The sequence below is a fragment of the Misgurnus anguillicaudatus genome, chromosome 12, assembly GCF_027580225.2.
Source record: "Misgurnus anguillicaudatus chromosome 12, ASM2758022v2, whole genome shotgun sequence".
Taxonomy (NCBI): domain Eukaryota; kingdom Metazoa; phylum Chordata; class Actinopteri; order Cypriniformes; family Cobitidae; genus Misgurnus; species Misgurnus anguillicaudatus.
This window is the reverse complement of record NC_073348.2, coordinates 40,100,125-40,116,687: the sequence shown is the minus strand read 5'-3', so window position 1 is coordinate 40,116,687 and position 16,563 is coordinate 40,100,125. Positions and strand designations below refer to the sequence as shown.

The 16,563-nt window shown below is 38.6% G+C and overlaps 1 protein-coding gene across 2 annotated transcripts in view; it reads left to right on the top strand.

Annotated features, from left to right (window-relative positions):
* Positions 1 to 16,563, top strand: part of cntnap3 (contactin associated protein family member 3) — a 127,322-nt gene that overhangs the window by 62,687 nt on the left and 48,072 nt on the right. For both annotated transcript variants that reach the window (XM_073874618.1, XM_073874617.1), the window contains exon 10: positions 840 to 1,014. In XM_073874618.1, coding sequence (XP_073730719.1) covers positions 840 to 1,014 — 175 coding nt within the window. The remainder of the gene's footprint in view (positions 1 to 839; positions 1,015 to 16,563) is intronic.

Below are 16,563 nucleotides of genomic sequence, written 5' to 3'. Positions count from 1 at the left end.
TCTGTTGGTCATTGTACAACTTTATTTGATGTGAATTATGCTTGCATTTCACAGGGAATTTACTTTATTTATGGTACAGTCTTTTGAAATTTGTCTCATGCAACAGTAATCATCTTTGGCACAGACATTAATTGTTATTTCAGTCAGAACGCAAGTGTTTGTGTGATTTGAAGGTCTGTACTGATAAGTTATTTGGTCAAATGTATGTTTTGCCAGTGAAACCGATCTTAGTAATTGAGTAAGAAAGTAATGATCAACCAATATATATATTTTTTAATGGCCAATGCGAATATTAAAGTCCAATACGCCTTTAACATCTCATAATTGGTCCTCATTTATGTCCAAGAGACTCGTTAATAATGTTTTACATTTTAATCGTTTGATTTTTCAAATTTTAAAACGTTTATGTGCTACTGCGCATCCATGTGTGTGATAAGAAAATGCGTGTTGTCGTCCCGTTTATAGGTGCATAACGCGCTCATTAAATAACAAAAACAATATTGCGCCATTGACTTTAGAGCAGGTTTTTGTTGGTTAATGGCGTAGTCTATTTTAGTTGCCTCAAAATAGCAACGCGCCAACAATGCGCTGAACACACCTTGTTTTCAGACTAGAATGCCCATGGGCGCAAAAGGGGGCGCAAATGCATTTGCTATTTAAACAACGCGGCGCTAAACGTGAAAATGATGATTGCGCAGGGTTGAAATTAGCAAAAGACACTTGTGTCGCGCATTGCGCCGGGTGTATGATAAAGCCCCTAGACTTACTAATACATTGTTTACTAGTATCTCTTGATTCCCCTGTGTTGCGTGTTTACCAGCGAGTGTTTGTATTTTTAGGATGCCCGAGTGCAGAAAAACACAGCGCCACCTGCAGGAATCCCTTCAGTGTGTTTCAGGGCTGTCTGCGCCTCATTCATTTGGACAACAGTTTAGTGGATCTTATCAAAGTGCAGCAGATGCTGTTTGGGAATTTCAGTGATGTACAGATGGACATGTGTGGAATCATGGACAGGTGAGCACAGGTGTCATCGTGTTTTAATGTGAACTCACAAAACTTTCCAGTGTTTATATGCATGTTCACCAGTTTGTGATACTGCAGTTTCTGTTGATAAAAGCAGAATGAGAAGTTGTATGGACAGTTTTTGGATGAACCGTTGGCACTTGTATCTCAAGAGAAATGTGAAGTGAATGTTGTTGTTTTTGGAAATGACTCTTGATCCAGATGTAGCTTTGATTGCTGTGTTGTGTCTTCTGTTTGTTTTTTATATAGTACTTTTAGTATAGTACTTTTTATAAACAATAAAATTGATGCTGCAAAGACTGCTTAAACGAGAATCTTAAAACAACAAAGGAACGTCTTGATGCTCCTCTTTTGTTTTCTCACAATAATAATAATAATCATAAAAAGAAACACTTCATTCAACACATCATTGGTTAGAAAAACATTTAGTCCCGTCCCAAACTATCCTGTTGTAAAATGACTTTGATCTACAGATCCTTCAGCTATTGTCATTTAGCACTAAAAAGTATGCAAGATTGTCAGCTTCATGCCCTTTATGGTGCTCAGAAACGGTTTGAGCTTGAACTGTCGTCTCTCATTGAATGTGAGAAGGTTATTGAGTCGACGCTGTGAGACTGTAGGTACAGTAATGTCTTGTACTGCCTATATGAACAGACGGTCCCGCTGTCAGGTGTATTGACCGTAGACTGAGCTAAAATAACATTGTTGGCCGTAAAACAGAAATACTGGATGGCAGTGGGCTTCATATGTGTGGCCCACAGGAGCCATGCAGAACGTATAATTGCATACTACACCAAAATAAAGCGGCTTTATTAACCCCAGATCAAAGATAATGTGAGGTAAGCAGAAGGCTTTATGCATTGTGATGCCAGGCATTGAATTTATCTGGCTGTTTTCGTTCAGAAGAACAACTCACTTGAATCATTTGCTAGTAAATAATTGATCAATGACTGCATCTAGAATAGCATCCTACGCTTTTTCTGCAGTATGTACACTGTGCGCAGTATGCAGTTTTTCTGTTTGCATGAAATACACTGATCGCTGACACTGACATTTGTCACACCGCATGGCATACAGGTACCATAATATCCCACAATGCAATGTGCTAGAAAAGTGCAGTAATATCAGGCACTGGTTTCTCTAAAATATGACATTTTTAAATTGGTTTAAAATTGCAAAATGGATGTACTTGTCATGTGTATGCAGTAAACAGTATATGTACTACACAGTGTTCAGTACTTAGTAAACTGGTGTTGTGTTATTTAAGTCGGTCCTCGCATGTTTTTGTCAGACAGATGGATGCAGGACCGTAACCGTTTGTGATATAAGACTCTTTGACTGTACTGCTGAGTAAGGCTTATTGTAAAGGTGAATAATGGGCTGAATAAAGAGAGAATTTCTGCAAAGTCAACACTCACTGAATCACAGACACCTGTAGGCTCTCGTTTCTCCTCACCGGCACAGATTTACAGCTTATTATGTGCTCTGAAGATGCATGTATAGTAGTGGATATTCTGGAGTGGGGATGCATAGCGATTGATCGCGATTAATCTATAGCAGAATGAAAGTTTTTGTTTACATCATATATGTGTGTGAACTGTGTATAATAATTATGTATATATAATCATGCACACATGCATGTATAATTTTAAGAAAAAAATATTTATTTATTAAGTATTTATATTTATGTACAATATAAATCAGTGGTTCTCAAACTGGGGGCTGCGAGATGGTGCCAGGGGGGCCCCAGTTTTATGGGATTTTATAAAATACATTAATTTATCATGAATTCTGTGTAATTAAACCAAAAAAATATAAGGCTACTAACCAACAGCACTACTTTGAATCATTTTATATGTTTTGTTTAATTAAAATGTTACATTTTAGAACAAATTTGTCATACATTTTCTTTGAGGGGGACGCGAAGAAATGCACTGTACACAAGGGGGGCCGCATGCTGAAAAAGTTTGAGAACCACTGATATAAATTATACATAAATATACAAATTTATATACACATGTAACATTTCTTCTTAAATATATACATGCATGTGTGTGTATTTATAAGTTATTATCATAGACTGTAAAAAAGATGGACGTAGTGTCCGTGATATCAGCCATAGGTTTCTGAAGATTTTTTTTAAGCTTAAAGGAACAGTATGTAGGATTGTGGCCAAAACTGGTATTACAATCACAAAACTTGTGGCTAAAACTGGTACTGCAATCACACAACTGGTGGCCAATACGCAAAATGACAACATAAACATCAGTTGAGGGCTGCAACTCCACTTTTTAAATGACAATATCCTGGCCAGACCACTGTTGTCAGTGATATAAGTACTTGAAATGAAAATGATTTCTTAATGTGTAGTGACATATCAGGGCCATTTTATGTTTAATTTATATAAATTTCGTACATACTGTTCCTTTAAAGTAGGCGTGTCTGCCGTCGCAATCTTGGCCGCACGTCACCGCACATCACTCGCGGATATCCGAACATGCATAAAGAGGCGAGACGCGGGTGAAGACGTGGGTGAGGAAAATTTAGCTTGAATTAAGATGTTTTTCTCACCCCATTGGCAGATTTTGTTTTGCTTGTTTTAATTTTTATAATTTTTGTATAAAAACTAGACTTATTTTTTTAGGTTATTTTGCTCATCAAGAAAAAGCATCTTAATTTAAGAATTTTTAAATATTTCTACTGAAAACAAGACAAAAATACTAAGTAAGAAAGTCGTTTTTTGCAGTGTATAGATTAATCGCGATTAGTCGTTGTGCATCCCTACTCATGAGTAGTGTGTATGTGTTGGGTTTGACCAGTGCAGTAGGCAGTGTTGGGGTAGTTACTCAAAAAATGTAATTAGTTACTAGTTACTAGTTACTTCTTAAAATTGTAATGAGATTACTTTACTAGTTACTGCATTTGAAAAGTAACTTCACTACTTATTACTTTACTTTACTTTTTTTTCCTTTTTCTTAATTTTCCACATAGATACATGGACATGTTTAGGCGGGGTCGGCTGATGATGAGTGACTACTTTAAATGACCGGCCAGGGCTCTAGACTAACTTTTTGCACTGGTGCGCCTAACATTTTTTCTTAGGTGCACCAGCACAAAAGTTAGGTGCACCCTAATTTTTGACCCCATCGGATTTATAGTTCGCCCAAAAATTAAAATTCTGTATAATTTATTTGAAAATCAGGTTTGTAACTCTCATGTTGTTACAAACCTGTATAAATGTCTTTGTTCTGGTGAACATGAATGAAAAAATTTTGAGGAATGTTTGTAACCAAACCATTCATGAGCCCCATTCACTTCCATAGTATTATTTTTTCCTACTATAGAAGTGAATGGGGCTCATGCTTGGTTTGGTTACAAACATTCCTCAAAATATTTTCATTCATGTTCACCAGAACAAAGACATTTATACAGGTTTGTAACAAAATGAGGGAGAGTTAATGATGACAGAATTTTTTTATTTTTGGGTGAACTGTCCCTTTAACACCGCAAGTTTAGCGCCCATGGTGGTTTCATACAGAATATAAACATGTAGGCTATTTTATAATTTTCATGTTGTCATTCCATTTTCCTTATACGAGTCGTGCACAGTCCTGTTTGATAACCCGCATCCGCGCGATTAAAATAACAGTTGACCCATTATCCGACATCAGCATCAATTTATTTCATACCCGTTTTACATAAAGACTGCGACCGGCCGCACCGCAAATCGTGATGTAAGTAGAAACCTTTAAAGATCTTCATGCAGAACATTGACAGAAATAAGCACAGGACCATGCTTGTTCAAATATATTATAATTTAATGTGAAACTTTGTGAGGGTCGGCTGATTGACAGCTGAGCGGTCAGCAGTGTTTGAACACTCATAAGCGCTGCGCTTATATTTATTATTACCTTATAAATTGATGATATGATTGCAGTGATTCCAAAGGGATGTCCAAAAAAACTCAAGTAGAATGTTAAATGTTAAAAATGTAATGTCTCTTTCACGCTGCCCTGTGTAAACCCACGCGGGTGATGGCAAACGCGTGAGGAGCTTGCATTTTGCATTACCTTAAATTACCTTAAATTATGGTCATACAAATAAAAGTAAAACAACATTCAAAACTGTAATGTGTACATTTATTTATGTAAAGTTACACTCGCAATAATAACAAAACATTGTGCTTTTTTAAATAGGTAAAAAGTGTTTTGTGCTGCATCGGTTTGGGAGCGCGTCACACAATAAATAAACTCATATAGGCTACTTTTGAATTCGTTTAGTTAATTTGCTAATTATTTAAGGGAAACACATTTCATATAGGCTTATTTATTTTATTATTTTTTCACCAAAGAAAGACGTAATCATCACGTTCTATTCATTTTAATGCTTTTTGCGCATAAACTAAACCCTTGGGGGAATTATTTATAAATTAATCAACAACGCAAATCAAGGAATTAACTTATTTCTCTATTTAAGACAGTCTGGCAGGGCGGTAACAGTGATACATCAAACACCGAAAAGTTTATAGGATTAGATTTGGAAGTAAGATTATGAAGAAAACAGCGGTCCTGACTCCTGGCTTTTTTCTATAAATTGAGCGCACGCGACATTGCTGTTCGGGTTACGTTCAAATAATTTCTTTAAAAGAATTATGCTCTGGCTCTGACTCGATTGAGGTTCATTACCTAATTCCGTCTTCGGGTCGGACCTCTCGATCCCTGACCGGTAAGTTAAGCAGGATCTTTCGCCACAAGTGTTGTATTGCCATGCTGGGCTTACAAATGCTCAGACAGGTTGCTCATCGCGTTGTCAGCAGTTGAAAGACACTTGTCGTGTGGGCATAGTGTGTGCATTTCACACGAATATTTTTGTCCTTTCGAGCAATACGCTGAAAGTTATGTGAATATCGCCCCAGTGGCTGAAACCCTTCGTCTTCATTTCCGCTCCCCTTTGCACCAGCAGCTCCGTCAAATCAATCTCTATGGCAACGGCACACGTACAGGGACACGCATGCACGCACCACTTAAATAGACAGAACTTTACACCCAGGCAAACACTGCTTGGGTAACGCAGGAAAGCGCGTTCCTATAGTCTAGTAAAGTAGTGTAGTTACCAATATTATTAGTGTAATGCGTTACTTTACTTCGTTACCCAAAAAAGTAATGTAGTTACTGTAATCCGTTACTTTGTAACTCGTTACCCCCAACACTGGCAGTAGGTATAATCATGCATGGTTTTTATTTATTGATAAATTATTGAATGAAACGGTTAAGACGTTAAATTCAATAAATGCATTAAAAGTAAGTTATCTAACGAAGGTCACGTCAGCATATCAAACCTTGAATTTGTAATTTTTCTCTTCACATTCTGTTAACATAAAGGCACCATATGTACGATTCTTGTAACAAAATATACCAAAAACAACTATGTGACCCTGGACCACAAAACCTTAAGTCTTAAGTTGCACGGAGCAACAGCCAACAATACAGTCAAAATAATCTATGTTTATGAATTAAAAGATCATGTTTCAAGTAAAGATCATGATATTTGGTACATTTCCTACCGTAAGTATATCAATGTATTTGGCATTAGTAACACGCGTTGTTTGAAAAGCATTAAAGCGAGATTTTGCTCCATATTTAGATTTTTTTGCACCCTCAGATTTTTAAATAATTGTATCTTGATCAAATATTGTTCTATCCCAACAAACCATAAATCAATGGAAACATATTTATTTAGCTTTCAGATGATATATAAATCTCTATTTCAAAAAATGACTGGTTTTGTGGTCCAGGGTCACATATTTCATGCAGTTGTGTACTTACTGTAAATTGTACCACAAGTTCCCAAGGATTTGTAAATCCAGAGAAATGTATATTTTAAATAATGTCTCATTCCTTGTCTAGCACATCTAGCACACCGTTGTTATGTTGCTCAGTCAGCTAAGACAAGCAGGCTTTGGGACAAACAGAGAAATTCTGTTTGAAAAAAGGATCAATATCAGCATGGCGATTTCAAAAAGGAAAAAGCTTCATGACAAACTCACATGGTGAAAACGACATCTCCCATCGTTCATTCTTCTTCATAGCATCATTAAACGTTGCCTTCATTATTGTTTTAAAAATGTGATCTCTGGTTACAAAAACTTGCATGTTGTGCCTTTAATGGAAAGATTTTAATAACAAAACACAAAGTATTATGTGACCCTGGACCAGACATAAGTCACACGGGTATATTTGTAGCTAGGCCTTGACATAACTTTTTCCTTACCAGCCAAAGTGGCTAGTTGTTTTCCAAAGTTAATAGCCACTCAGCATTTTTACTGGCCACAATTTTGTTGTTGGTAAAATACATTTTATTTGATGAAACGTGACTTTGGCATCCTAAAATGACTTTAATTTGAGTAATTTTACTTGATTTAGCTAGATTAGATTCAGATTGAATTTCAAATGTAGATGCCTCTCCGCTCGCTGGTTTCCCTTGACTTCGGACAAAACTGGGAGGTGTGCATTCAGGTATGCGCTATGAATTTCTCTCCGCTCTTGCCCAGAGATTGTGAACACATTTTAAATCTTTTCAATCACTTGGGAGCTGGAGTTTCCCAGTGTCGCATTACGCATTGTTTATCATTATCACTTTTAAGAAAACTACAAAAAATTGATTTAACCTGCCAAAGTTGCTAGTGGGATTGGCGGTCTTACCCGCCACAGCGGAAATCTACCCGCATTTGGGGGGTTGGCGGGTGTTAATGTCAAGTCCTGTTTGTAGCAATAGCCAACAATACATTCAATACAACATGGTTGATAAACAATAACCCAGCAGTTGGGTTAAAACAACCTATAATTGGGTCATTTTAATCCAGCAATGTGTTCTGTCCAATAGTTACCCAGCCCTGGGTTAAAAACAATCCAGGATTTTTTTTGAGTGTTGTATGGGTCAAAAGTATAGATTTTTTAATGCTAAAATCTTTAGCTCTTTCTCTGCCATTGACAAATTTCCTCGTCAATTAAAAGAAATCACTTCCCTGCCAATGATACGTTTTTACGGCAATCCATATTTCTGCTATTTTCCACTAGGTGTCGCTCTTACCCAACTTATAAAAAACTGAAGCATCCACTGATCCAAAAACAGACAAAAACTCTGTGTATGTTTTGATCATCGCTCTGAATCTGATCTATAATAAAAGTCCTTTAGAAAAACGCAATTATTTCAGCTTTTTGCTCAAAATGTTTTTTAAACAAACCTACACATATTTGAGAGGTGATAAAAAGAAAACAAATGAAGATAGGATAAAACCTTTTATTCTGAAAGCAAGAGGGTCTGTTCTTTCATTTAATATTGTATGTTTATATATTTAAAGAAGAACATTTATAGGCATTAAACTTTTGTGAAAATCATAAAAATGCTGTCGCTGGCTGGCAACTTAAAAAAAAGAGAGAGAAAAGGGTTAAGATATTAAGTAAAGATCATGTTTCATGAAGATTTTTGTAAATTTCCTACTGTAAATATATAAAAATGCATTTAACAATAGTAATATGTGTTGCTAAGGACTTCAATTGAACAACTTTAAAGACAATTTTCTCAATACTTAGATTTTTTTGTTTTAAATATTGTCCTATCCTAACATACCTACATCATTGGTAAGCTTATTTATTCAAATTACACTAGAATTATTATGTATAAATCTAATGTAATTTAATAAAAAAAAAATTGCCTTTTGCCTGGTTTTGTGGTCCAGGGTCACATATAGTTTGTATGTGATAGGTTTATAATATGAAGTCATGTGCTCTGTTTCATCCACCTCCTCACATCAGACATCATAAGAGTCACATTAAACTCAGCTCCTGCTGTGTCCTTTATCTTCAACTGCTTCATTATTTCAGTAAATGTAACATTGTGTTATTTTGTGTCACACTGTTATTGTTCTGCACTGCAGCATTTATGTCCTTTATAACCACCATCATTTACCTTCATAAAGAAGCCTAATTCTCATTTTTTTAGATGACTTTGATTGCATTTTTTACATGTTTTTGTCATTTACCTGCAGGGTGTGAGAAATGATCGTAGGCAGCTTACATACAGGGTCTTTAAAGATGGTTAATTATGTAATTTCAGTTAATTTTTCATAATGAACATGATTACCTCATTACTGTAAATGGGATATAAGTTATGTGTTATCATCAACACCTGGAGCCTCTTAAATATGACAGCCTGCTGCAGATTATTTTTATTATTTAAATATATATACTTATGTTGCTGGTTTCTTGTTTTAATAAATGTCTTAAATCATTATTTAAGATCTGATACCTGCACCGATGCAGGTAGTTTATATATCGGTCTTTCCAGAAAAACGCGATTATGCGATCGCATGATTCAACGCATAATCAGCCAAAATCTGCATATTTATGCGGGGGCTGCATTTTTTAAATACGCCGCACTTTCGCAGCATAAATTGCAGATTTCTGTGCGCAAAATATGCGGGGCTTGCATGATTTCATAATCCCTGCATTTTCGTAGCAAAAATCACATATATCTTAGCAGAATAATGTTGCATTTACTTTACACAAGCGCAGCCATGTCCCGTTGTAATGGGAACGTTATGAAGTAAACATCAATGAAAAGCTGCAAAAACTGCAAGAAAGTTCCCGCAGTTTTTGCAGGTTATTAAAACTTTTTGCAAGTTCCCGCAGTTTTTGCAAGTTCCCACAATTTTTTGCAAGTTCCCGCAGTTTTTTGTACGTTTTTGCAAATTCCCCCAATTTTTTGCAAGTTCCCGCAGTTTTTGCAAGTTCCCGCAGTTTTTGCAAGTTCCCGCAGTTTTTGCAAGTTTTTGTAAGTTCCCGCAATTTTTTGCAAGTTCCCGCAGTTTTTGCACGTTCCCGCAGTTTTTGCAAGTTATCAAAACTTTTTGCAAGTTCCCGCAGTTTTTTGCAAGTTTTTGCAAGTTCCCGCAATTTTTTGCAAGTTCCTGCAGTTTTTGCACGTTCCTGCAGTTTTTGCAAGTTATCGAAACTTTTTGCAAGATCCCACAGTTTTTGCAAGTTCCCGCTGTTTTTGCAAGTTCACGCAATTTTTTGCAAGTCCCCCCAGTTTTTGCAAGTTCCCGCAGTTTTTGCAAGTTCCCGCAGTTTTTGCAAGTTCCCGCAGTTTTTGCAAGTTCCCACAGTTTTTGCAAGTTCCCACAGTTTTTGCAAGTTCCCGCAGTTTTTGCAAGTTCCCGCAGTTTTTGCAAGTTCCCGCAGTTTTTGCAAGTTCCCACAGTTTTTGCAAGTTCCCACAGTTTTTGCAAGTTCCTGCAGTTTTTGCACGTTCCTGCAGTTTTTGCAAGTTATCGAAACTTTTTGCAAGATCCCACAGTTTTTGCAAGTTCCCGCAATTTTTTGCAAGTCCCCCCAGTTTTTGCAAGTTCCCGCAGTTTTTGCAAGTTCCCGCAGTTTTTGCAAGTTCCCGCAGTTTTTGCAAGTTTCCGCAGTTTTTGCAAGTCCCCGCAGTTTTTGCAAATTCCTGCAATTTTTTGCAAGTTCCCGCAGTTTTTGCAAGTTCCCGCAGTTTTTGCAAGTTCCCGCAGTTTTTGCAAGTTCCCGCAGTTTTTGCAAGTTCCCACAGTTTTTGCAAGTTTCCGCAGTTTTTGCAAGTCCCCGCATTTTTTGCAAGTTATCTAAATTTTTTGCAAGTTCCCGCAGTTTTTGCAAATTATCGAAACTTTTTGCAAGTTCCCGCAGTTTTTGCAAGTTCCCGCAGTTTTTGCAAGTTCCCACAATTTTTTGCAAGTTCCCGCAGTTTTTGCAAGTTCCCACAATTTTTTGCAAGTTCCCGCAGTTTTTGCAAGTTCCCACAATTTTTTGCAAGTTCCCGCAGTTTTTGCAAGTTCCTGCAGTTTTTGCAAGTTATCAAAACTTTTTGCAAGTTCCCGCAGGTTTTGCAAGTTCCCAAAATTTTGTGCAAGTTCCCGCAGTTTTTGCACGTTCCTGCAGTTTTTGCAAGTTATCGAAACTTTTTGCAAGATCCCACAGTTTTTGCAAGTTCACGCTGTTTTTGCAAGTTCACGCAATTTTTTGCAAGTCCCCCCAGTTTTTGCAAGTTCCCGCAGTTTTTGCAAGTTCCCGCAGTTTTTGCAAGTTCCCACTATTTTTTGCAAGTTCCCACAATTTTTTGCAAGTTCCCGCAGTTTTTGCAAGTTCCTGCAGTTTTTGCAAGTTCCCGCAATTTTTGCAAGTTCCCGCAGTTTTTGCAAGTTCCCGCAGTTTTTGCAAGTTCCCGCAGTTTTTGCAAGTTCCCGCCATTTTTTGCAAGTTTCCGCAGTTTTTGCAAGTCCCCGCAGTTTTTGCAAGTTCCCGCAATTTTTTGCAAGTTCTACCAGAAAGACTCGAAGATAGGTTAAGAATTGATATGCGTTTATTTAACAGTAGTTAGCAACCAAGGTTGGAATGTAACACAGTATATTTCTTTGGCGTAGGCCCCGACCATAGTTCAAATCCGGGGGTCACGGATTCTTGCGGTTCCTGTCTGAAGATGAAGACAGGCCAGAATCTAATCCCCCTCAAGTATGGACGGAACCGACCTGGTGATGGTGGTAGGGAGGGTGGGTTGTAAATGCTGGCATCAGTATCTGCGAACGCAAAGACGGATGAGTACAAGCCTTATATACTCTCAGGGTGATTGATTGCGCCTTGTGAAATGAATGACGTAACATTCGAGTTTCCTGGTAGAACCTCTGCTACGCTACGCTAAGCTAACATTTCTACCAGAAAGACTCGAAGATAGGTTAAGAATTGATATGCGTTTATTTAACAGTAGTTAGCAACCAAGGTTGGAATGTAACACAGTATATTTCTTTGGCGTAGGCCCCGACCATAGTTCAAATCCGGGGGTCACGGATTCTTGCGGTTCCTGTCTGAAGATGAAGACAGGCCAGAATCTAATCCCCAAAAATTGATCACGATGATCGGTACCCACCAGTGTTTCTTTGAGGCTCCTGAAACAGATAAGAGAAATTGTTATCTACTGACATTGACGTATGCCGTAAGAGGCCATGGGATTGCTGCTTAGGCCATAGAAGGCAGCAATATGCCAGAGAGAGATAGGCTGGAGAGATAGGCTGAAAGATAGGCCGCGTAGGCCGTAGAAGGCAACAATATGCCTAGTGGGAAAAGGCCGCATAGGCTTTAGAAGGCAACGATATGCCAGACAGAGATAGGCCGCGTAGGCCATAGAAAGCAACGATATGCCTAGTGAGAAAAAGCCGCTTGGGCCTTTGGAAGGCAACGATATGCCAGAGAAATAGGCCGCGTAGGCCATAGAAGGCAACGATATGCCAGATTGAGATAGGCTGGAGAAGTAGGCCGCGTAGGCCGTAGAAGGCAACAATATGCCTAGTGGGAAAAAGCCGCGTAGGCTTTAGAAGGCAACGATATGCCAGACAGAGATAGGCCGCGTAGGCCATAGAAAGCAACGATATGCCTAGTGAGAAAAGGCCGCGTAGGCCTTTGGAAGGCAACGATATGCCAGAGAAATAGGCCGCGTAGGCCATAGGAGGCAACGATATGCCAGATAGAGATAGGCCGCGTAGGCCATAGAAGGCAACGATATGCCAGATAGAGATAGGCCGCGTAGGCCATAGAAGGCAACGATATGCCGAGTGAGAAAGGCCGCATGGCCATAGAAGGCAACGATATGCCGTGTTGAGAGAGGCTGTGTAAGCCATGAAGGGCAAAGATATGCCAGGGTTAGATAGGCCGCATAGGCCGTAGAAGGCAACGATATGCCCAGTAGGAAAAGCCAACAGGTTAGCTTGCAATAAGATTCACCACCACCAGTTGATAAAAGGTACATACCATAAACATGTCCATAAATGTCGAACGTAATATCAGCAGTAGAGGATATCCGTAGAAGGCTGCCACGTTAGGCTTGATAGCAGGGAGGCCGCGTAGGCCGCAGAAGGCAACGTTATGCCAGAGTGAGAAATGATATAAACGGCAAAGGCCATGATTTAGCATGGTCAAATACACCACCACCACCAGTAGTTTGCTTAAACATACCTTGATTACTGTTTGCCGATATTGAATTGACCGTCATTGTGGTTTCCTGCACACAATGAAATAAGGAGCTCGGCTCCTGATGAAGAGACACAATTGGTGTATGCATGTTTTTATATTGTCATTATAAAAGTAGGGAGAAGATTATATGGTTACAAACAAATCTGACTGATGCTAAAGATTGCACGGTGTCACTGTCGTGTCTTGGGTTTCCCCAGTCTTGTACTCTTTATTTGAAGTTCTGTAATTCATCCATGTCTGTAGTTCTTGTAGTTCATTGGTCCTTGTTCTAGATTGTTTCCCCAGGTGTGTCTTGATATCTTGTTTACCCACATGAATATATAGTCCTTGTGTTTCAGTTGTCCTTTGTCGAGTGTAGTTTGCCGTCATCACTTTTTAGTCCTGTATTCTGGTCTTCATTCTGGTTCTGCTTTGTGCACTTTTGGGTTTAAGAAATAACCCATTGCCTTTTCTTGCTTGCTTCGCCATGACACAGGTGATTATATACAATTCTCCGTTTACGATGTAAATTAAGACCCCCCAAAAACTGAGGCGCGGTACCAGTAGGGTTGTGCAGTTGATAGATGGACGTACTCCGAACGTAATAGCCTTCTAGATGAAAGTTTACAGCTTAAATTTTGACTAACCATAATAGCATGATTAAACGTAACAGTTTTGTGCAAATAGTCTTACATGATGTGCACTTAAGAGTTCTGAATTATTTGTTGAAAGGTCCTCCACCACACTGGTAATCCAGAAATGATCGAAACCGCACCATACACGACTGCGGACGTGAAACGTGACAACCTGCGTGCACGCGGCAAGTGTGCACGCCCAGTGCTAACGAAAGCTAAAGTCTTGTACAGTACATGTAGCAATTATGCATGTTCAAATCCTTGCAGCCGTATGCAATTAGAGTTCCTGGAAGTCGATAAAGAGCCCTGTTGGTAATGCAGGCATTGAAAATAAAGCACTTATAGAACTGCATGTCCGTAGTCTGTGTAAAAACATGTATATATATTAAAATAGCTTGCCTCGTGTAGCAGCCGCGCTGTTATAATGTTTTAAATCCTAGCAGCCGGTGTAATGTGGTTATATGGAAAGTTGATGCATGTTTCGCTATTTTCTTGAGGATGCAGAGCAAGTAGATTGTACTTTTCTAATTCCAGACAAAGTTCCTTATGAAGTTATCATTTAGAATTATAACGGCATGATTTCGCCTTTCCCAGACGAAAGATTTCCATCGTGAAACAATCATCAGATTTCTATGATCGTGGCTCTTCGTCGGTGGTACAGTGTCGTACGGTGGGAGAAGTTCAAAGACGTACGTTTTCCTGGTCTTTTATCCAAGATAGCCTACTATAGTTTTCTGACAGTATCAGAAATACAGCATGATCACCGCACAATGCGTTTGCTGCTATAATCTTGTCAGAGTGAAAAAATCCTGTGGTATATTACAGGCTTTAAACAAAACATAGAATAAAATTATAAACAAGTTATTTCAGATGCATTCCATTTCTCCAGTCATGTTGGAATTCATTAAAACAGCATATGACGATTAGAATTAAATAGTTGAAACACATAAGATAATCGAACACCACTATATTCGAACATAACACCACTCGAAGAAATATTTAGACATTATTTCCATTGGGTTCCATGCTAAAACAAGAAGAAATTGTGTTTGTATTCTGTATAGCTGGTGGCACCACCATTTCGGGCGACACATATGTTGCCAACGTTCAACAGCACTTTAAATAGGAATTACGTGATGTGATTTAAAGCTAGCAGTCACATTACATCTTCAAACCAGTATCCAGACATCCGCTGTAGCCTACCCATACGCATATTCTGTATGCCTGCGTCGCCAATAAAGCACAATGCGCTTAATGGTTTAAACTGATGCATCCTGTTGTATTCTTGAAGAGGCAAGCGCACGTTTTTCAACTTTAAGTGAGGTCTACTGCATACGAACAAACTCGACATGAGGGTTTACAGGCTCAACTTTGTTGACACATCCACATAATGCACACCGATCAAAACAACGGCAAGCCCTCAGGAATAACACAAAAGCACGTAATTGTATTAAAGACACCACACAACATCGCTCCGTCTCCATATTGTGCTGTAAGACATAGTCATTGCTATCTTTCGGTTGTAAAAGCATGTACTGTGCACTATCAGCCAATCCAGCATAATGAATAAGAGAGCTTACCTTAGGAGAAGATAATCCAAATACATAGATGGGATGTTCAACGCAACCGAGCTCGGATAAGAAGTTGACTGAGATCTGGAATAAAGTCTCATTTGAAAAGTACAGTTAAAAGTTGATGCATTCTCGTACTTTATACATGTGCATAACTGAAGATATTAAAGCACAAAGCTTTAGATGGAAACATTTATGCTGAACCTCGTGCTCAAAATTGACAATATGCATTACTGTTGCCATTCGACCACACACACACTTACTATTTGCTCAGCAACAAAATGTGTGCTTGAAAACTTTACGCTGTATGACCAGGTTTTATTCTCCAATGATATATTAATGGTGTATCCTACCATAAGATTTAATTTTCGTAAAATAGCGTATCCCCGTATCCTTAAAGTCTGTAATTAGGGTCAGGTGAGTGTAGATCTAACGTGAATATTTGCATTTGATATGAACAGTTTGCATGAATACTGTTAGGCATTAAGCAACTTGCATTGTAGTACCGTAGCATGAATAGGACGTTGACCTGTTACATGAATAAATAGTACCTTATATTATTGATGTTTTAGGAAAACACTGAAAGGGACAGTTCAGATGAAGCTTGTATACTTTGCGCATTCCTTATTCCAATGAAACACGCGAACATTAGACCGCGTCATTTGCCTGTTTGCAGCATGTCATGCATTGCATACACGCGGAATTAATGTGTGAAATTTCGCGAGCAATAGTCTCTTCATCCAAGTCGATTCCATGTCTTTGCTTCACAAAACATTCGCGTACGGTTTAAAACCAATAATAAGCGGAGCATTTGGTATTGTAGATGAAAGACAAAGATCCTGTGATGAGGGAGAAAACAAACTTCAGCATTCCCTCCAAAGCCGGCACGGCGACTCCCAGCGTGCAGGTGCAGCGCTTCGCCAATCAATAATGATTAGAGACATCTGCTGCGGGCGTTCAGAGTGTGCGACAGTCAATTAATATTATGGTTACACTTTACAGATCATCCAAATGTTCTTGCACTGTTCATAAAAGAAACGGCCTGTGGTATCCTTCCCTGTGTACTGCAGGGTTACACACTTTTAAGGAAGCTTGAAGACTTCCCTTTTTAAGTCTTTAACCTTCTGTGAGAGCTCCTCGCGATGGTGCAGGTGAAACGAAACGAGATGAGAAAATCCCAGGAAAACAGTTCAAATGCCCGATAAAATCACTCATCATTTGAATCGGCGTGTTTACAGGTAACAACGCTTTAGTGTACATATGCACTGAACATCGAGCGTGTAAATGCTGGCATCAGTA